The sequence below is a fragment of the Thamnophis sirtalis genome, unplaced genomic scaffold, assembly GCF_051295495.1.
Source record: "Thamnophis sirtalis isolate CommonGarterSnake01/CBP01778 unplaced genomic scaffold, rThaSir2_p1.2 scaffold_15, whole genome shotgun sequence".
Lineage (NCBI taxonomy): Eukaryota > Metazoa > Chordata > Lepidosauria > Squamata > Natricidae > Thamnophis > Thamnophis sirtalis.
This window is the reverse complement of record NW_028261395.1, coordinates 38,017,955-38,040,652: the sequence shown is the minus strand read 5'-3', so window position 1 is coordinate 38,040,652 and position 22,698 is coordinate 38,017,955. Positions and strand designations below refer to the sequence as shown.

At 44.9% G+C, this 22,698-nt stretch overlaps 1 protein-coding gene across 2 annotated transcripts in view; it reads left to right on the top strand.

Moving 5' to 3' along the window:
• The window catches only part of IGSF21 (immunoglobin superfamily member 21), a 161,065-nt gene that overhangs the window by 32,093 nt on the left and 106,274 nt on the right, over nucleotides 1-22,698 (top strand). For both annotated transcript variants that reach the window (XM_087702191.1, XM_087702190.1), the window contains exon 2: nucleotides 16,279-16,391. In XM_087702191.1, the coding sequence (XP_087558317.1) occupies nucleotides 16,279-16,391 (113 nt within the window). The remainder of the gene's footprint in view (nucleotides 1-16,278; nucleotides 16,392-22,698) is intronic.

The window sequence follows — 22,698 nt, the reverse complement described above, 5'->3', positions numbered from 1 at the left end:
GCCCATAGCTTTCCACTGTTCTCCTCTCCTCTGCCACATCTATTCATCTCCGCCCCTTGCCTGTTATCCCCAGAGCTAAAGTGGGACTTCATTAGCAGCGGTGACTCTTCCATCCCGAGGACCGGCCTATAGATTTCCACTGCTCTCCTCTCCTCTGCCTTCTGCACATCCACATGTCAGGCACTGGACCCAGCTGTTCCTCCTCCTGTTCCTCCTCTTCCTCATCAGCCACCTGCAGACCTGGGGGCTGTTGACTCTCCATCTGAGGGCTGACGTATGGCCCAGGCTCTGCCTCTGTCACTCTCTCTGTCTGCCAGCTCCACTCCCTCTTCCCCCTCGGATCTCTTAGTTTGCCTTGATGCCGACCCTGACTCCCACGCCTCCTTTTCCTCCTCTGATTTGGCAGGTCGCAACAGTCCAGGTCCGGGGGAGTCATCGCAATAATTTTGCTAAAGGAACTGCTAATGGAAGTGCAAATTCCTACAGCCCATTTTCTCCAAATAATCGGGTTTTATTTTCTTTTTGCACCATCCAGCAGAGCACAAACTCACCAATTGAGTTCCACACGCCGCACACAGCCCTTAAAATCAGGGTTAACACTCTCCGAAGTCCCTGGCCTTGATGAAAGAGGAGGTGAGAACTCAGTCCATAAATCAGGCGGTGGGGAAAAAGATACTGAATTGGAAATGTAGAATAGGGAACATGTGTCTGCAAATGCATAGATCAGAGGAGAGATGGACAGGGAAAGGATTCCTGCCTACCATTTGCCAATGCAATGGATTGGATTTAAGGATTGAAAATCGAGCAAAAGTGTCGAGGGAGCTCCAAATGGATTTGTAGCAAGAGGAGAGAAGAATCAATGCCTCCCTCCAGCTGCCAAGAACCCAAGAGCGGAACCGATGGGTGTTGTAGTAAAACATTTGGAGAGCAGCCATCACCCCTGTATCGGAATGGCTGCTGAAAATGCAAATCTTCTACTTGTTCTTTGCTCCAGCTTGTTCCAACCTACCAGAAAAACCAAAGAGTTATGACACCCTCCTTGCCTGCTGTCGATGCAGAAAAACCACACCAGGATAAAGCACCTTGAAGGCAGGACAAGAAGCAACGGATGGAAACTAACCAAGGAGAGAAGCAACCCAAAACTTCTCAGAAATTTCCTGACAGGGAGAACAATGAATCAGTGGAACAACTTGCCTCCAGATGTTGTGGGCTCTCCAACACTGGAGGTTTTTTATCGAATGGACAACCGCTTGTCTGAAATGATATAGGCCAAGGTCTCCTGTTTGAGCAACGGGTTGGACTAGAAGACCTCCAAGGTCCCTCCCAACTCCTCCATTGCGTTAATAGCAGAGTGTTGGTGTATCTAGTCTAACAAAAAGAAGGACTAGGGGAGATATGACAGCAGTGTCCCAGTATTTGAGGGGCTGCCACAAAGAAGAAGGAGTCAAACTATTCTCCAAAGCACCTGAGGGCAGGACAAGAAGCAATGGGTGGAAACTAATCAAGGAGAGAAGCAACTTAGAACTGAGGAGAAATTTCCTGACAGTTAGAACAATTAATCAGTGGAACAACTTGCCTGCAGGGTTCCACCACAAAACCGCGGTAGACTAAAGCACGCTCGATGAAAGCGCGTACGTGACGTCATCACAGTGCGACGAAAACAGCACGCTGTGAGCGGTAAACTTAAAATTAAAGCGTAAATCTAAACCTAACCCCCCCAAACCTAACCCTAAACCTAACCCTTAACCTAACGCTAACCCTTAACCTAACCCTAACCCTAAACCCAACCCTTACCTTTATGTGAATCGGCTTGCTTTAATTTTATTTTAATTTTAATTTAATTTATTTTTAATTTTATTTGTCGCGCTGCTGATGACGTCAGGTACGCGCTTTAATCGGGCGCGCTTTAGTGGACCGCGGTTTTGTCGTGCCACGGCCTGCAGAGGTTGGGAATGCTCCAACACTGGAAGTTTTTAAGAAGATGTTAGATAACCATTTGTCTGAAGCGGTGGAGGGTTTCCTGCCTAAGCAGGGGGTTGGACTCTTAAGACCTCCAAGGTCAACACTGTTATTCTGTTTGCGGTTTGTTTGTTTTTTAGCACAACAAGCGTTGCCCTCTGAAGGTTTTTCCATGCTCCCAAATAAAATATTTTCATTTCAGGCCTACTTAGGCATCTGAAGAGGAACTAAAGAGCCTCTTGAGGCGGGTGAAGGAGGAGAGTACAAAAGCTGGCTTGAAACTCAAACTTTAAGAAAATGAAGATCATGGCATCCGGCCCTCTCAATACCTGGCAAATAGATGGGGAAGAAATGGAGGTAGTGACAGATTTCATTTTCCTGGGCTTCAAGATCACCGCAGATGGGGGCTGCAGCCAAGGAATTAAAAGACGCTTGCTCCTGGGGAGGAAAGCTATGGCAAATCTAGACAGCATCCTAAAAAGCAGAGACATCACCTGGTCAACACAAGTGCGTACAGTCAAGGCTATTGTTTTCCCAGTTGCAATGGATGGCTGTGAAAGTGGGACCCTAAGGAAGGCTGAGTGCCAAAGAGTCCTTTGAACTCTGGTGCTGGAGAAGAAGACTCCTGTGAGTCCCTTGGACTGCAAGGCCATCCAACCGGTCAGTCCTAGAGGAGATCAACCATGATTGCTCTTTAGAAGGCCAGATCCTGAAGAGGAAACTCAAATCCTTTGGCCACCTAATGAGAAGGAAGAAGGACTCCCTGGAGAAGAGCCTCATGCTGGGAAAGATTGAGGGCAAAAGAAGAAGGGGACGGCAGAGAAGGAGGTGGCTGGATGGAGTCACCGAAGCAGTCGGCATGTGCTTCAATGGACTCCAGAGGATGGTAGAGGACAGAAAGGCCTGGAGGAACGTTCTCCATGGGGTCGCGATGGGTCGGACACGACTTCGCAACTAACAACAACAAAGGGCATCTGATTGGCATTTTCTGAAGCTTGCCCAAACGTTCTTCAGCATTGCCTCTGATTGGAGATTAAATTTTGGAGTGAGGAACATAGCGTTTTATTGTTGCTGTTGTTATGATTATCACATCAAATTGGCAGATTTGCTGCGACTTCCCCATGTAAAGTACGAAACGAGCCTTCCAATTAATCCGATTCCGCCTTTTTAAAAACGTTCGTTTAAAAAAAAAGAAAAAAAAGAAAAAGGAAATCAGCGGTGTTTGATCCCCTTTGCAACGTTTTTCCGAGATAAGGCTCCGTCAGTTCGAACATTTCATTTCAGGTCTCTTGTGTTGCCTCCGTAACAGAACAGGCTCTCTGAATTTCCTTTTATTTCTTTTACATTATCAGCAACAGATTAAAAAACAAAGCAAAAGATAATCGAGGCTTGCAGGAGGGAAGATTAGCTGCAACCTGGGTGTGAACAAGTGATCTGTTCGGTGGTGTGTGTGCGCGCGCGTTCGTGTTATCTATGTCTCTCTTCTCTCCAAGGTGCAAAAGAGATATTTTTACAATTACTACAGCTGGTGTGAATTTTTTTTTCCTTTACTACCTGTAACTGTGCCGTATCGGATTCTGTAACATGGGAATAAATGACAGGTTTCAGTGATATACTGTATGTTCGGAGTGTGGTGGGTAGTAAGGAAAAGGATGATGGGATTGTAGGGTTCCTCTGGTGCTCCCTGAGCTTGGTAGTTTTCTTGCAGAAGTTTCATGACCTGGCTACTGATGATGTTACCTTGTTGGGTCATGAAACGTCTTGGAAGAAAAACACCAAGTTCATTGAGCACCAAGGATCCCAAAGTCCTCCTACTCTACCTCTGCAAACCTCACAGTTCTCCTCCTCCCCACAAACCCATCTCCCTTCTAGCACTGATGATGTTACCTAGTTGGGTCATGAAACTCTACAAGAAAACTAGTTTGTAGTTTGTAGTTTTATTGACATTTATAGGCCGCCCTTTTCCCTGAGGGGACTCAGGGCGGCTTACAATCAATGGGAAGGGAGTGTAAGACAAAACACAAGAAAGAAAAAAAATATGAATAAAAAAATAAACCGATAAAACACAACATTCATTCAGCATTCGGGTGGGGCGAGGTTCGGATCTTATCCCCAGGCCTGACGGGATAGCCAGATCTTGAGGGCTGTGTGGAAGGTCTGGACGGTGGTGAGGGTACGAATCTCCACGGGGAGATCGTTCCAAAGCGTCAGAGCTGCAACTGAGAAGGCTCTCCTCCGCGTAGTCGCCAGTCGGCACTGGCTGGCGGATGGAATTCGGAGGAGGCCTACTCTATGCGATCTGATGGGACGAAGGGAGGCAATTGGCAGAAGGCGGTCTCTCAGATAGTCAGATCCACTACCATGGAGGGCTTTGTGAATGGTGAGTAGCACCTTGAAGCGCACCCGGAGATCAACAGGTAGCCAGCGCAGCTCACGGAGGATCGGTGTTATGTGGGCGAACCGTGGTGCGCCCACGATCACTCGCGCGGATCAGACATCACTAAGGACCCCACAGTCATCGTTCTCCTCCTCTTCCTCTCCCTCCCTCCCTCCTCTCCCTCCCTCCCTCCCTCCCTCCTCCTCCTCCTCCCAAACCCTCCTCCCTTCTAGCACTGGTGATGTTACCTAATTGGGTCATGAAACTACAAGAAAACCTCCAGGATCAGACATCACTAAGGACCCCACAGTCGTCATTCTCCTCCTCCTTCTCTCCCTCCCCCCTCCTCCTCCTCCCAAACCCTCCTCCCTTCTAGCACGGGTGATGTTACCTAGTTGGGTCATGAAACTACAAGAAAACCTCCAGGATCAGACATCACCAAGGACCCCACAGTCCTCGTTCTCCTCCTCTCCCTCCCTCCCTCCCTCCCTCCTCTCAAACCCTTCTCCCTTCTAGCACTGGTGGTGTTACCTAGTTGGGTAATGAAACTCTACAAGAAAGCCACCAGGATCAGACACCACCGAGGACCCCACAGTCCTCCTCCCTCCTCCGCCAACACCACCTCCACCTCTTCCTCCTCCTCCTCCCAAACCACTCCCCCTCCTAGCACTGATGATGTTACCTAATAGGGTCATGAAACAACTGCCAAAAAAGAACCAACCTTAGAGAGCACAAAGGACCCCACAGTTCAACCCTGAGCTACAAGTATTCTACTCTATCAATGATAAGATTAATGAAAGCACAGCCAAACCTAACTGGTTATTATTTTGAACGAGTTGATAACCCGGCATTGCCCGGGTATTTATTTATAGGGGGGAAATGTCCGGACCAAACATAATTTCTAATGTTGGATTTTTTCCCCTCACCAGAGGAAGGCCCCTTGTGGAGTACTGTGAAGCCGTTACCATGGCAACTCCACTGCGCTGTATAGTAGAATCCATTTTACAGCAGTACAGTGGAAGCCATTTTAAGAAACAACAGGCTGTATCTTAACAGAACACACATCCCGAGGGGTGTTAGGGGTGTCTTACCTCCAGAGTATTTGTTTCCAGAGAGTAAGTCATCTGTGTAGCAAGTTTGGTTGAAATTGCTCAAGATGTTCTAGAGTTAGGTTGGAACCAGTGGTGGGTTGCAGGCAGTACTCTCCGGTACGGGCGTACCGGTGCCTGCCTGGAGCACCGGGTACCATTCCGGTACAGTGCTCCGGAGGGCCCATCCATCCATCCAAGCTCCTTACCTATATTTGAGCTCTTCGATGCTTCTGTGCACGCACACAGAGCGCACGGCGCCTGCACAATGCTCTGCCGAGCAGCTGGAGTGTCACAGAGGTAAGGACACATGCGCGAGCCGCACACGTTCATGTGGACACCGGGCTCCATTGCACCATATCAGTTGCAATGGGATCCAGAACCCACCACCGTATAAATGACAAAGTTTTCTAAAAGTTTTCTTACTATCCTTACTATCCTCGTCCACTCAATCCAGCTTGCAAAATTGGTTTAAAAGGCACCATGTTGTTCATTTCCCTTGCTCAAGAAGGTTGTTTTTGCAAAGCTTTTACTGATTTCCGTCTTGTTTCTGTCGTGTTTAATTAGCTGGAACTTGCCAGCAATCCTGAAAATCTGTCATGATAACTTCTGCTCCCTTAACCCTAGGAGTAAATAAATACATAAATAGGTAGTTAAAAATAAAGGAAAGCTGATTCAAGATAAAAGATAAACTGGAATTCGAATAACGGGTTAGAGTTTTCTCCCCCCCTTGGCTTAACTTTGTCTTCGTATGCATTGTGAATTTTTAAATGGGCTGGAGAAATTCGTCTGCCATTTATCCTTCCAGATGTTTGGATGCCCCCCCATTCTGGTTAGGACAGACATAAAGGAGGAGAAGCCCAGATAAAACTGTAATAACAACTTAGAGAAAGGCAGCACAAGCTGAGGAGTGCTGTGTTCTTTTGTCCCTGATAATCCTTCCTTCTGAGCCAGCTTATCTTTGAAAAGAAGGGTTTGTTTTGCCAATGTTGCTATGTACATAATTTATTCCAGACCCCTCGGGCGTTTTTTTTTTTGGCATCATCTTAGGTGAAGGGAATTGAGAAGGAAAGAAAAGAGACTTTGCATCCACCTTCCCCCCCCCCCCCCTCCAAGCACCACCGCACAGAAGTGTGAAATTGAGATTAGGCTGATGAGATTGATTTTCCAATGGATCGACAGGCACAAATCAGTTGCAAAAATTCCCCCCGAAATAGGATCAGAATTGGCTGCTTCGTTGTTCGGGGTTTTTTTTGGTCCCTGCTGGTTCTGGTGACAGGATTAGAAGGAAAACTTATCAGAAGGTGAAATTGACAATAACATGATGCATTTATTGTATCTTGAAGCCAAGATATTCCGGATTTTCCATCACACCCAAAAAGCACAGATATTATTACATCGCTTGCATTCGTTCGAACTGGTTTTCCCTGATTACATTTTTTGGATCTCTGCCCTGATAGGTAAAGGTTCCCCTTGCATATATGTGCTAGTCGTTCCCGACTCTAGGGGGTGGTGCTCATCTCCGTTTCAAAGCCGAAGAGCCAGTGCTGTCCAAAGACGTCTCTGTGGTCATGTGGCCGGCATAACTCAACGTCAAAGGCGCACGGAACGCTGTTCCCTTCCCACCAAAGGTGGTCTCTATTTTTCTACTTGCATTTTTTACGTGCTAGGTTGGCAGAAGCTGGGAAAGGTCACGGGAGCGCACTCCGTTACGTGGCGCTAGGGATTCGAACCGTCGAATTGCTGACCTTTCGGATCGACATGCTCAGCATCTTAGCCACTGAGCCACCACGTCCCTGTATAGGTATATCTGCCCTGATAGGTTGGCTTAAACAGGGAGTGATCATTGTTCATACTGCATTTGAGACATGATGCAGATTGTCCTCGCTTAAAAACTGCCTTGTTCAGCGACCATCCAAGCTTGTAACAGTGCTGTGAAAAGAGATTTACAACTTGTACTTGAAATAGCAGCCATTGCAGGGGCCTCGTTGCGGTGTCTCAGTGGCTAAGACGCTGAGCTTGTCAATCAGAAAGGTCGGCGGTTCGAATCCCTAGTGCTTCGTAATAGAGTGAGCTTCCGTTACTTCGAAAGCACGTAAAAATGCAAGTAGAAAAATAGGAACCACCTTTGGTGGGAAGGTCACAGTGCTCCATGCTCCTTTGGCCACATGACCATGGAAGCATCTTCGGACAGCACTGGCTCTTCGGCTTTGAAAGGGAGATGAGCACCGCCTCCTAGAGTCGGGAACGTCTAGCACATAGGTACGAGGGGGAGAATCTTTACAATAGTTCCAGGGTGCCATTTGTGTTCTTCACCCCAGCTTCTGACAAGCAGATTTGGTGGTGAAGCCAGCAAGTCACATGATGCCCCACTTAGTGACCACAGGTGATTTGCTTAACAATCACAGCACAATTTTACAGACCGTTACGTGTTTCATTTAAAACGTGTTGCTGAGTGACAGATTTGCCGGCCCCAACAGTCACTGCAAAATGAGGATTACTCTATTAAGTGGGGGGGAGATGCAAGGTAATGTTGCTATGGATAGAAATCAGCCTGTTTCTCTCCTTGGGAACAAAGGGTCCATATGACATACTGTTGGCATTTGGCTGGCCTCCCTGCACCAAATGAAACTCCCCTGCTCCAATTTTGAGGAAGGAAGGAAGCGTTTTACAAGCGGTGTGTTTCCATGTGGAAAAGAAGGAGCTTGTTTTGCAACATCTTCTGGGGAATTGCTGAAGGTGTGATGACTCCCCCCCAGACGCTTCCCCAGATACCTCTCCAGATGTCAGCTGGGAGGAAGATAAACCAGTTCCTGGCACCTTGGAAGGGGAGTTGGTCAATGGCTCCAAGCAGCCGTCGGAGAGGGGTTCGGCTCAAATATACCTGCAGCAGGACAATCCTGAGGCTTCAGGTGGGGAAAAGCATGCAGGTGGAGCCAGCCAGCGATGAGGAGGTGGAACTGCCTTCTGTGCTTGATCCAAGAACAGGTAGGGCAGAGAATAGGCAGAGAAGGTCATCCCGATCACTCACGAGGAGGCAGCCTGGTCCTCCTTTATGGGCTGCACCAGAAGCTGGCCATTTAGCACAGCAGATAGGTGGAGGCGATGCTGGGAACAACGTGTTCCTTTCCTAGCTGCGTGATTCCTGCCTTGACTTCAATCGTGCCTTGGGAACTCTTGACTTTTCTTGCCTCGTGTGTCCTCTTATATTGTGGATTTAATTTTGCCTGGCGGGTTTATTTTCATTGGGAAATTTTCATGTTCCTTGTAGGCTCATTGACCATTGCTCTGGGGACAAGCCTTGGTCTGCTGGTGGCTGGACTTTAAGTGGGGCAGTTCTGAGTTTTTGGTGAAGCAAATTTTGGGGAAATATTAATAAACCCACTAAACCACAGGGGTGTGTGTATTGGGTGTGCAGAGAGAAAGAGAGAGGGGGGGGAGAGAAAGAAAGAGAGAGAGAGAGAGCACAGAAGCACTACACATACATTTATTTTCTGGTCCCCAATCCTGCAGAGGATTATTCCTGCATCCTCTAATTAAAAAAACGTTGCTCTTACTCTTGATGGTTCTAATTTGTTCTTAACAGCACGGACAACTAATCAAAGCTGACAGCTTACATTGTGCTTTGCAAGTGTTTTATTTGGGCCTGTATTCCTGATCAGCTGGAGTTCCACCATGGTGCCAAGGCAGTCAAGGAAGGCTGAAAATATCCGGGCTGGAAAAATAGAAGTGGTGGAACCGATCAAATCTTTAACCCAGTTTAGGTTTGAGTGGATTGACTCTCAACACTAGACTTCTGCAAAACCTCCCAGTTTGCTCTGAGCAAAGAAAAAAGAAATATATATATATATTCAAACATGCAAATAGCCATTAGGTGGCAGCAGCAGTAAAGACACTCGATGGACACTCAAACTCTTTGTTGCCATCTGGTGGTCACTTAGATACCAGCAGCGCAGGTTCAACAGTCTAGCCTCCTTATCCTGGTTGCTTCCTTATTCCTATTTCCTCTTTCCTGCCCCATCAAATTGGGAATAGCTCTTCTCCCTGCACCAACTTTGTAGGAAGATACTAAGAAATTGTGTGTTGCGTGTTACAAATAGACCTTTGGAGATACTGGCCCTCTCAACATCAAGGTGCTTTGCTTAGGCAGACCTGGAGAAAGCCATTTTTACAACAACAACAAAAAAGATAATTGCATTGAAGAACATGGCCGAGATCCAGGGGTGGGATCCTACCGTTTTAACAACTGGTTCGCTGCACACGTGTGTACAGTTTACAGAGAAATCACCTTCCGCATTACTGCTGGGGAAGAAAACAGCTGGGGCACAGCAATCCACTCTGCCACGCCTACTAGCTGGCCTTCAGAAAAGGGAATATACCATATTTTTCGGAGTATAAGACGCACCAGAGTATAAGACGCACCAAGATTTTGAAGAGGCAAATTTTTTAAAAAAGGTTTTGCACTCTGCAGACCTCCCAAAAAGGGCCCCTTTTTTCATGAAAATGGGCCCGTTTTTTGTCAAAAAAAAAGGGCATGCATACCCTTTAGGAGGCTTGTAGAGTGCTCCTGGGGGTTGGGGTGGGCTAAAAATGAGCAAAAATGGCTTGTTTTGCGTGAAAACGGGCCTGGTTTTATAAAAGGGGGGGATGCATAGCCTTTAGGAGGCTTATAGAGTGCTCCAGGGGGCAAAAACAAAAAAACAACCTGTTTTTTGCTCATTTTTGCCCTCCCTAGCCCCCAGGAGCATTCTACACGCCTCCTAAAGGCTATCCACGTACATTTTTGCAAAGGGGGCGGGGTTTCAGGAGGTCAAAAATGCTGTATTCAGTGTATAAGATGCACCCAGATTTTCAGCCTCTTTTTTGAGGGAAAAAGGTGCGTCCTATACTCTGAAAAATACGGTAGGTGAGTATAGCCAGGAGTGGGCAGGCGGGCCCAGATGAAAGTCGGAGCGAACCAGTTCGATCCCAGGTGATAGTCGGAGTTACCGGTTCACCTGAACCGGTCCAGACTGGTAGAATCCCACCCCTGGTGAAATCCTTGCCTCTTTCAACAACTCATCAGTTGCATTCTAGGAAAATGGTTAATTTAATAATGGGGTCCCTGATTTCCCTTCCTTGGGGAATGGAGGTGGGCTTCTTGGAGAAGAAGGACCTTCAGGGGGTCTTCTCAGCTGCACCTTTCTCTCTCTCTATTTTGCCGTACCCTCTTTCCTAATTCTGCCCCTTGCTTCTCTGCAGTGTGCGATTGTGTTTCCGTTATCCCCTCTCCGCATGACAGTTCCATTAAGACGTTATTTACATCTCTCTCCGATGTGCTCCAGTGTTATTTCCTTCGGCGTGGAGATAACATTGTATGTGGAGAGAGATCGCGTGGAAATAAGCCCCATTCAGCTCCATCATGGATATAAAGGAGACAAGAGGGGCAATTTAGTTTTCAAAGGGGCGATGAGAGCGAGATTTGGGTCTGAGAGGGCCTGATCCAGGCTGAGGGTTGTAATGGAAATAGTCGGGTTGTGTTTTCTCTTCTCCGGCAAATTTCTGCCTTCGCGTGGCCCTGATGACATCCAACCAGATCCTCTAGGACAGGGTTCTCCAACCTTGGCAATGTGTGGACTTCAACTCCCAGAATTCCCCAACCTGCTGACTTGACCTGCTGGCTGGGGAATCCTGGGAGTTGAAGTCTACAAGTCTTAAAGTTGCCAAGGTTGGAGACTCTGTGTTCTGACCTAGGCTTCCTCAGCAGCACGAAGCCAGGTTGATCTCCTCCAGGACTGACCGGTTGGATCGCCTTGCAGTCCAAGGGACTCACAGGAGTCTTCTTCAGCACCAGAGTTCAAAGGCCTCCATTCTTTGGCGCTCAGCCTTTGACCTCCATCTTTCCCAGCATTAGGCTCTTCTCCAGGAGTCCTTCCTTCTCATCAGGTGGGCAAAATACCGTATTTTTCGGAGTATAAGACGGACCTCTTCCCCCCTCCCCCCCCAAAAGAGGGTGAAAATCTGGGTGCGTCTTATACACTGAATACAGCATTTTTGGCTTCTAGAAACCTCACCCCCTTCACAAAAATGGATCTGCAGAGGGTTTGGGAAGCCTGCAAAGTCCTCATGGGGGCTGGGGAGGGCAAAAACTAGCAAAGGATTTTGCTCATTTTTGCCCTCCCCCCAGCACCAAGGAGCACTCTACAAGCCTCCTAATGGCTATGCATGCCCTTTTTTGTTAAAAAATGGGCCCATTTTCACGAAAAATGGGCCGGTTTTTGTTTAATTTTGCCCCCACCCCACCCCCAGGAGAACTTTGCAGGCCTCTCAAACTCTCTGCATGCCCCATTTTTCACAAAAAATGAGGTCTGCAAAAGGTTTGGGACGCCTGCAGAGTGCAAAAACTTTTTTTTTCAAATTTACCTCTTCAAAATCTTGGCGCGTCTTATACTCAGGTGCGTCTTATGCTCCGAAAAAGAAGGTATTTGAGTTTCCTCTTCAGGATCTGGCCTTCTAAAGAGCAGTCGGGGTTGATCTCCCCTAGGACTGACCGGTTGGATGGCCTTGCAGTCCAAGGGACTCAGTGCAGGAGTCTTCTTCTCCAGCACCAGAGTTCAAAGGCCTCCGTTCTTTGGCGCTCAGCCTTCCTTATGGTCCAACCTGCACAGCCATCCATTGCAACTGGGAAAACCACAGCTTGACTAGACACACTCTTGTTGTCTTGGGTGATGTCTCTGCTTTTTAGGATGCTGTCTAGATTTGCTGTATTAATGTAAACCCACCCATTTCTGTCCCTCCATAGTTTTTATTTCTTGACAGATGTTTGAGCTGCTGAACTTCAGCAAAGATTTCCGTTTAAACGTTAAGTTGTGGCTTTTAAAAATAAAAGGAGGGTGGTGGATACAATCAGTATGGCTGTGCACTCTTTCCTTCTGTGTTTGTGTGTGTCTGTGTGTGTTTGTGTTTGTGTGTGTGTGCTCACCAAAGTGCATTAGCATCAAATTCACTGCAGAGAAGTTGTTGAAGGCCAAGGTTTCTTCCTCTTGATGTTTTTTTATCCAAGGGTGCCAGTTCAGCAGTGAAGTACGGTAGATATTCTGTTAATTCACTTGGAAATAGTGAATTTCTTCCTCTTCCTTTGCCGCAAGTTTTAAGGTAGACCATCCTGGATGTAGGCGCATAAAAAAGGTGATCCAGCAAGATCGGATGGTAGAGGTTAGAAGGAAGCGACAGGCAGTCCTCACTTAACGACCATCCGATGTTATGACTGTCCTCCCCGGAGTTATTTTCAACCCAGTTCTGGAGTTGTGACAGGCTCTCTGTGGTCACGTAGTCGCGTTTGCATCGTCCTGCGGTCGCATTTCAAATTTCCAGCAAAAAAAAATATGCTCATTGAGTAAAAATGGCATTTGCTTAACGGCCACCACAAAAAGATCACACAATCAAGAACAATCATGTGGCGACCCACTTGATGACAGCCATGACTTACGACCGTCATTCCGGGGACAATTTTTTTTGTAAGTCAAGGACTATCTTTATCTTCGGGGCTCAATTCCTGTCATAAGTCAAGGACTTCCTGTATCTTCTTCACTCAATTCCAGTCGTAAGATGAGGGCTGCCTGTATCTTCCAGGCTCAATTCCGGTCGTAAGTCGAGGACTGCCTTTATCTTCTGGACTCAATTCCAGTTGTAAGTTAAGGACTTCCTGTATGTTCTGCACTCAATTCCGGTCGTAAGTCGGGGACTTCCTGTATCTTCTGCACTCAATTTCAGTGATAAATGGAGGGCTTCCTGTATCTTCTGGGCTCAATTCCGGTCATAAGTTGAGGACTTCCTGTATCTTCCGCACTCAATTCCGGTGGTAAAGTGAGGATTTCCTCTTCCTTGCAGGAAGCCAGGGTCAAAGCAATACAACTAGCGCCATCTGACATTTGGGGTCTGCAGATAAAAGAGTCTCGCAGACCCAGAGACACCCCCCCTCCTCGCAACAGCTGTCAGCCACCAGGAAATGTCCTTGGACAGATGTTCTCTGTGCAGGCGGCCTTCCTTCCCTCCTTCCATTGTAGAAACACTCGGAAAAAAAACCCAAAAAACTAGATTTCTCCCCCTTGCTGAGTAGGCCAAGGAGAACCGGAGAAAAGACGATTAGGCCATCCCTAATCCATCATTCACTTCCCTCAAGGTGTCTTTCAGCAGCTGTCACCCTGGCAACTGGGGTGGGTGGGTTCTGCCATTTTTCTTCCCCACTTTTAAGTTTTTAAAATCCTTTTGCCTCCGTCCCGGTCCCTTCTGAACGGTCTTACCTGGGAGCTCTGCAGAGTTTGAACAGGTGTGAAGGATGAGGCAGAACAACAGGCCAGGTTGTAGCAAGGATCTGGGTGGGGAGAAATCCAGGGGGAAGCTGTGGATATAAGGAACTGGGGTGAAAGCGATCTTTTTTGGGGGGGGGGTGTGGCTTTTTTTCCGCATCTCTTATTGCATGGATGAAGTCTGTCTGAATAGGTCTTTTATAAGAAGGGAAGGAAGGGAAGGAGAGAAGGAGGGAAGGGATAGGATGGGTGGGTGGGTGGGTGGGTGGGTGGAAGTAAGGAAAGAAGGAAGGGATGTGATGGGTAGATAGGTGGAAGGAAGGAAGAGATAGGATGGATGGTTGGATGGATGGATGGATGGATGAATGGAAAGAAGGAATGGAGGAAGGAAGGAGAAAAACGAAGGAAGGAAGGAAGGAAGGAAGGAAGGAAGAGGAAGAAGGGATGGAAGGAAGGAATGGAGGAAGGAAGGAAGAGATAGGATGGATGGATAGATGGGTTGGAAGGAAGGAAGGAATGAGGAAGGAAAGAAAGAAAGGAAAAGGAAGGAAAGGAAGAAAAAGAAAAAGGGAAGGAAGATGTGATGGATGGATGGATGGATGGATGGATGGAAGAAGGAAAGAAGGAAGAAATAGGATGGTTAGATGGAAGGAAGGAAGGAATGGAGGAAGGGAAAAAAGAAAAGAGATGGAAGGAAGGAGAGATAGGATGGATGGATGGTTGGAAGGAAGGAATGGAGTAAGGAAAGAAAGGAAAAGGAAGGAAAGGAAGAAAAAGAAAAAGGGAAGGAAGGAAGGAAGATGTGATGATGGATGGATGGAAGAAAGGAAGAGAAAGAGATGTGATGGAGGAATGGAAGAAGGAAGGAAGGAAGGAAGGAAGGAAGGAAGGAAGGAAGGAAGGAAGGAAGGAAGGAAGGAAGGAAGGAGACTTTCGACCACAATTGAGCCCAACATTTCTGTTGCTAAGTGAGAGACATTTGCTAAGTGAGTTTTGTCCCATTTTACGACTTTTCTTGACACTGTTGATAAACAAATCCCTGCAGATATAAATCAGTAGCAAGGTTGGAATCCGGCTTCCCCCATTGACTTTGCTCATCAGAAGTTCGCAAAAGGGAATCACTTGACCGCACTGTGACCGTCATAAATGAGAGTCAATTGTTAAGCGCCTGAATTTTGATCACATGATCATGGGGATGCTCATGGTCATAAGTGTGAAAAACAGTCGTAAGTCGGTTTTTTCACTCTCGTAACTTCGTGTAGACATTAAATGAACTGTTGGAAATCAAGCCCTATCTATATTCCTCTTGCTCATAACTATAATCTTTATTGTCATTGTACTTAAATGCAACGAAATTGTATCATACGCAAACTTTTAATCTTTTGCTGTTGATTTTGATTTTATGCAAAAAAGTAATAATACCCAAATTAGAATCACTTGTTCTGGATATCCAGAATTAAAGTCCAGTTGATCTTTGTTGCTGATTACTGTGTTTCACTCCCTTTTGTCAATAGTTTTATAATTATTTTATTTATTTATATATATTTTATAAACCACCAAATATATAGGGGATGCAGTGGCTCGGGGGCTAAGACGCTGAGCTTGTCGATCAATTTGGCAATTCGAATCCCTCGTGATACGTAACGGAATGAGCTCCCATTACTTGTCCCAGCTTCTGCCGACCTCGCAGTTCGAAAGCATGCTAAGAATGCAAGTAGAAAAATAGGAACCACCTTTGGTGGGAAGGGAACAGTGTTCCGTGCGTTTTAGGCATTGAGTCATGCCGGCCACGTGACCACGGAGACGTCTTCGGACAGCGCTGGCTCTTCGGCTTTAAGATGGAGATGAGCACCGCCCCCTAGAGTCAGGAATGACTAGCAGATATGTGCAAGGAGAACCTTTACCTTTATACCACCAAATCCATGCAGTTCATAGGACAGTGAACAAAGAAGAAAAAATCCAGAAGCAAGTAAAATGTCCACAGATGAGTAAAATTAAAAATAGCCAGTTTATTAATCCAATAACAGAAATATGCCGCTAATTCTAATCCCTGGTAATAATTTTTTTTTTAAAAAAAGAAACACTAAATCAAATCATAACATGCCAGGCGCTAACATGAAAGAACATAGATAAAAGCAATTTAAACTAAGCCGAAAGAGAAAATAAGAAAAGGAGATGACAACACTATTTGCAAGAGTCGGGACATTATGAAAAGAAGGGAGAGTAGAAAGGGGGGGGGGGGAAGGCTCAAGATTGGGGTTTTTTTTTATGCTTTACAGCACTCGGGATTTGCAGCCGAGCGTTCAGAATTAATGAATAAAAATACAGCACTCCACGGAATCAATTTTTACTCTCCTTTTTTCCCCATTTAACACGACATGAAATGTCCATTTTCACGATGACGTGCCTAAGTGCTCGGCTCTTGCTGACCAAAAACATTCCTTCTGTGATTCTCCTTGTAATCTTCTCCGGGATAAGAGAGAGATCATCTCGAGGTCTCCAAATCCAGGAAACCCATCAGAAAAAGGCTTTAGAACTGACCTCCCCTTTCTTCTCCCTCCTCTAGGCTACCTCACGGTCAGTATCGAGCCTCTTCCGCCTGTGGTAGTGGGCGACGCCGTGACCCTGAAATGTAACTTCAAGACCGATGGCAGAATGAGAGAAATCGTCTGGTATCGGGTGAGTCTGGTTTGTCTTTCTCAAGAGGCCAAGACACTTCTGACTCTTAACAGAATAACAGAGTTGGAAGGGACCTTGGAGGTCTTCTAGTCCAGCCCCCTGCTCAGGCAGGAAACCCTACACCACTTCAGACGAATGGTTGTCTAATCTCTTCTTTAAAAGTCCCGTGTTGGAGCATTCACAACTTCTGGAGGCAACTTCTGTTTCATTGATGAATTGTCCTCACTGTTAGGAAGTTTCTCCTTAATTCCAGGTTGCTTCTCTCCTTGATTAGTTTCCATCTGTTGCTTCTTGTCCTGCGTTCAGGTGCTTTGGAGAATAGATTGGCTCCCTCTTCTTTGTGGCAACCCCTCAGATACTGGAACATTTCTATCTTGTCCTTCTTTTCATTAGAATGGAATGGAATGGAATAGAATAGAATGTGTTCTATTCTCTGTACTATGCTGTATACTCTTCTGTTCTGTTCTGTGTTCTATTCTCTATTCTGTTCTATTCTGTTCTGCATTCTATTCTACTCTACTCTACTCCACCCTGCCTTACCCTACCCTACTCTACTCTGTGTTCTATTCTGTGTGCTATTCTATTCTGTTCTGTTCTGTGTTCTATTCTATTCTATTCTACTCTACTCACTCTACCTTACCCTACCCTACCCTACTCTGTGTTCTATTCTGTGTGCTATTCTATTCTGTTCTGTTCTGTGTTCTATTCTACTCTACTCTACTCTACTCTACCTTACCCTACCCTACCCTGTGTTCTATTCTGTGTGCTATTCTGTTCTGTTCTGTGTTCTGTTCTGTTCTATTCTATTCTATTCTACTCTACTCTACTCTACCTTACCCTACCCTGCCCTACTCTACTCTACCCTACTCTACTCTGTGTTCTATTCTGTGTTCTATTCTCTTTTCTGTTCTATTCTATTCTGCATTTTACTCTACCCTACCCTACCCTACCCTACCCTACCCTACCCTACCCTACCCTACCCTACCCTACCCTACTCTATTCTGTGTTCTATTCTGTGTACTGTTCTGTTGTGTTCTATTTTTTATTCTATTCTATTCTGTTCTGCATTGTATTCTATTCTACTCTACTCTTCCCTACTCTATTCTGTGTTCTATTCTGTGTGCTATTCTGTTCTGTGTTCTATTCTCTATTCTGTTCTATTCTGTTCTGCATTCTATTCTACTCTACCCTACCCTACTCTATTCTGTGTTCTATTCTGTGTACTGTTCTGTTGTGTTCTATTCTCTATTCTATTCTGTTCTGCATTGTATTCTATTCTATTCTACTCTACTCTACCCTACTCTATTCTGTGTTCTATTCTGTGTTCTATTCTCTATTCTGTTCTGTTCTGTTCTATCCCTATTCTGTTCCATTCCATTCTATTCTCTGTTTGAATTTTTGCCTCTTTTTAACAACCGGTGGAGTTCTCTGGCTGACACTCCCCCCCTTCAAACACCCCCCCCACACACACACACGTAAATTGTCCTGCATCTATTAGCAATCTGTGTCAACACTATTTAGTTCTGGATCACCTGAACAGAGTCAGAAGGAGCCTTATCTGCAAACCCATTAAATTTCCAGGTTGTGGATGGAATTGAAAACCTGTCTGAGTATTTGATTGCCATTCAGCCTTAACTCTTGCCCTCGGTGATTTCTTTGGCCAACCTTGAAAAAAAATGAGAGAGAGAGAAAAAATGTTGTTCTGTATCGTATCACTTTCTCTCTCTCTCTCTCTCTCCATATATATATATAAAATTCAGTTGTATTTTGCTGGCATTCTGTGCAAGGTCATTTCTTCAAAAAATGGAAATATTTTCAAGATGCTTTGATTTGGAAATAACTCAATCCCCCCCTGCCATCAGATCAAAATGGCAAAATTGGAGCAATTGTGTGAATTCAAAGAAGGGGTTTTAGCTGATTTGTACGCCCTTAACGCCGGTGTGCAAAAGGTTTCGGACCAAATTAGGCGTTTATTCAGCGTTTCTTTAATCTGCCCGTTGACAGAAGTGTTCTGGATAGACGATAAAGATATATAGGTGTACGGCAATAACAGCAGCAGCCTGCACTGTGGACTAGAATGAGAAAAAAGGAATGAGGAGCATAAAAGCCGCCGTGTCTTTGGAATAAGAGCAGTTGAAATGGTCTCTGTTTAATTTCTCCGAACAAAAGCCCCTTTTTCAGATGCAAAAGCGATTCCGCAAACTCAAGGGGGACATCAGTTCTTTCAACAAAAGAGGATCGCTGCACAACAAGAACTTTTGTTAGGCAAAAAATAATAATCTTGGCCTTCTTCTCTAGGCTCCTTTTGGGGGATGAGGGAGTATTGGGTGTTGAACCCCCAAAAGTGAGAGCAACCAAGCCAAATCTTCAGACCTCAAAAGTACTTGTGTCCTTGCTGGCCAATGCAGAGTCGAGAGTCAATGTAGGATTCATGTAACCTTGAATGGCAGGACACGGCGGAGCGGAACGGAACAATAGGGTAGGACAAGACAGGACACAACAGAATGGAACAATAGGGTAGAGTAGAGTAGAGAAGAGAAGAGAATACAGAATAGAATAGAATATGGAATAGAATAGAATAGAATATAGAATAGAATAGAATATAGAAGAGAATAGAGAAGAGAAAAGAAAAGAAGAGAATAGAATAGAGAAGAGAATAGAGAAAAGAATAGAATAGAGAATAGAATAGAATAGAATAGAGAATAGAATAGAACAAAGAAGGGAATACAGAATAGAATAGAGAAGAGAAAAGAGAAGAGAAAAGAGAAGAGAAGAAAATATAGAATAGAGAAGAGAATAGAAGAGAATATAGAATAGAATAGAGAGGAGAATATAGAAGAGAATAGAGAAGAGAAGAGAGAAGAGAATAGAGAATATAGAAGAGAAGAGAATGTAGAATAGAAGAGAATAGAGAAGAGAAGGGAATATAGAATAGAATAGAGAAGAGAATACAGAATAGACTAGAATAGAATATGGAACAGAATATAGAATAAATAGAGAATAGAAAGAATAGAATACAGAAGAGAATATAGAATAGAAAAGAGAAGAGAATATAGAATAGAGAAGAAGAGAATACAGAATAGAATAGAATAGAGAAGAGAATAGAGAAGAGAATATAGAATAGAATAGAGAAGAGAGAATATAGAAGAGAAGAGAATGTAGAATAGAAGAGAATATAGAAGAGAAGAGAATAGAGAAGAGAAGAGAGAATATAGAAAAGAATAAAGAAGAGAAAAGAATACAGAATAGAATAGAATAGAATTTGAGAAGTGTGCCCATGCCCCCCCCCCCTCACAGTCCGTTTTTGCTCCTAGGAGACTGCAGGGAGGCCTACTAGGCCCAAAACGGGGCAGGTGGGGGGGGGCACACATGTATGCACAGGGGCCAAGAGAAGTGCGTGGGGGGTGTCACGTGTGCATGCGCAGGGGGAAGGGCAGGAGGGATTATGCACACATTGCATTATGGGTGCAGGCATGCACTATCGGCACGCGATGACAAATAGGCGAGCCATCCCTGGTATAGAGTTTTCTGCCTGAGCAGGAGGTTGGACTAGAAGACCTCCAAGGTCCCTTCCAACTGTTCTTTATTGAAACGCACCAGATAAGAGATCTTGGATGCAATGCAACAGAAATATTGTAGGAAGCCATTATCGGGTGGTGGCTTCTTCACATGGACTATCTTCCAGGGAAGATGTCTGCCATGAGTCTTCTCTTTGATCTATAAAACTGGCCCCTTCTAATCGACTTTAAAATTGTTTGTAAAGCCAACGTAGGGAAGAACTATTGTAGCACAGCTCTATAAATTCGTTTTTAATAAATAAATCAAAACCTCTCGTCTATATGGTCCATGCAGCAGCTCGGATTTACATCCATGCCCTTTGCAAAAGATGGAAAGTGTTGGCGGCACACAGTCCTAGCAGTCACCTCATTAAAAGCGAAAGCAAAAAAAAAAAGTGAAATAAAATTAAAATACCGCCAGCCCTGTTTGCAGAACTGTGAATTGATGGTGATAATTAACCGCTGCGGTGTTTAATAGATTATCCAGATCGGTTAATTGATTGGACAAGTCTTTGGAGAAATGAAAAAAAGGGGTCAGGTCATTATTATTTTTTTACAGAAATGATGCATTGTTTTAAATATCCATTTTGCAAATCTTAAAACTTCCTTAGAAGAGCTGTTCTTTGATCTGCCCGGCCAAAGGACAGACCTGTTCAATATCATCTCCAAAAGGTATTAAATATGAGAGTGGATATTATAGATAGATGATAGATAGGTAGGTAGGTAGGTAGGTAGGTAGGTAGGTAGGTAGGTAGGTAGGTAGGTAGGTAGGTAGATAGATAGATAGATAGATAGATAGATAGATAGATAGATAGATAGATAGATATATGTTCCCCCTTCCTTCTCTTATTTCTTAACCAATTCTATGCAAATGTAAGCAAGAATTTAATTAAGGTCTTGTTTAAAGTTCCCATTGCTAATAGTAATAAAAGAGACCTGTTGAAACTGAGAAATGTTGTTGCCGGTTGAATAAATTGTCGCTTTATGTGTGAGGGATAAAAAGAAAGATTTATTTTTTTAAAAAACTTATCTTCGCTCCTGTGCAGTTGTATGGATATTGTGGGAGGTTTAGGCATGGAGTACTTTTTGCAAGCATCTCCTTGTGTGTTTGTGTGAGTGTCGTTTTGGCTACTGTATTTTTCGGAGTATAAGACACACTTCCACCCCCCTCCTAAAAGAGGGTGAAAATTTGGGTGCATCTTAGACACTGAATGTAGTTCCACCCACCCGCTGCCCCCCACCCTTTGGCCTCTGCCTCCCAGCAATTTGCCTCCTTGCAGCAAACAACAAACAGCCTGTTTCAGTTTCAGCTTCAACACAGCTTGATTAGCACAAGCAGCTGATTGTCGGTTGGATTGGCCTCCTGACCACCAGCTGTTTCAGGCTGCAGGGATTCCCATTGCCTATTGCCACGTCCGCGAGCCCCATTTTTTGGCTTCCGCGTGCCCCATTTTCCACACATTCCGATCCCCGCTGCCCAGAATGGGGGCACACAGAGGCAGAAAACAGGGCATGCACAGGCTGAAAATGAGGCTCATGGGGGCAGCAATAGGCTATGGCAACCCCTGCAGGCTGAAACAGCTGATCGTCAGGAGACCAATCCAACCGCCAATCAGCTGCTTGTGCTAATCAGGCTCTGCTGAAATTGAAACTGAAAGGGGCTGTTTGCTGCAAGGAGGCAAATTGCTGGGAGGCAGAGGCAGATTTATTTTTTTGTTTTCCTCCCCAAAAGCTAGGTGCGTCTTATACTCCGGAGGGTCTTATACTCCAAAAAATACAGTAGTTTAAATGCCACAGTTGCCCTCCCTGAGTGAGGGTGCAAATTCTGAATCCATGTGTACTTTCCCAAATTTTGCTAATTTGCATTACTCCTGGTGGTCTCCTGTCCCATTGAATTCAGTCCATTGACCCCATCCTTTCTCTTGTGCTTCAGGGCTCACAGATAGGAGTGTGCCCCCAACCTCCCCGATATGCATATGCATATATATCCTTTCCCTCCGCTCTGTTGCTTGTTCTCGGTAATACTGGATTAGCCTGCTTTTCCCTGGAGAGAAAAAAGTACTTTCTGTTTTGCATAATCCTTTTCCGATTTGGAAAAGCATTGGCGTCCGGCATTAAGATGGATGTGCGTGCACGCTTGTGCTGTGCGTGTGTGTGTGTGTAAGGGACACACATCATCGCTCCACACTGAGTGATGAAAACAGGAGAGGTAGATGAGAAGCAGTAGTTTTCTATTTTTAATCTGAAAATGGAGAGAGAGAGAGAGGGTAGGAAGGAAGGAAGACAAAGAAAGAAGGAAGGAAAGGAAAGAGAGAAAAAAAGAAAGGGAAAGAAAGAGAGAAAAGGAATGAAGGAAACGAGTAAGGAAGGGAAATAAAGAAAAGGAAAGGAAGGCAGGAAAGAAAGGAAGGTAGAAAGAAAGAAGGAAAAAAGAAAACAAAGAAAGAAAAAGAAAGAAAGAGAGAAAGAAAAAAGAAAGAAAAACAAAATGATAGAAGAAAGAGAAATAAAGAAAGGGAAAAGAAGGCAGGAAAGAAAGGGAGGGAGAAAGAAAAAAGAAAGAGGGAAGAAAAGAAAAGAAAAGAAAGAAAAGGGAAAGAGGGAAAAAGAGAAGGGAAATAAAGAAAAGGAAAGGAAGGAAAGGAAGGAAATAAAGGAAGGGAGAAAAAAAGAGAAGGACAGAAAAAGAAGGAGGGAAAGAAGGAAAGAAAGAAAGAAAAAGTAAATTGCTACTCTTTCTAACAAATAAA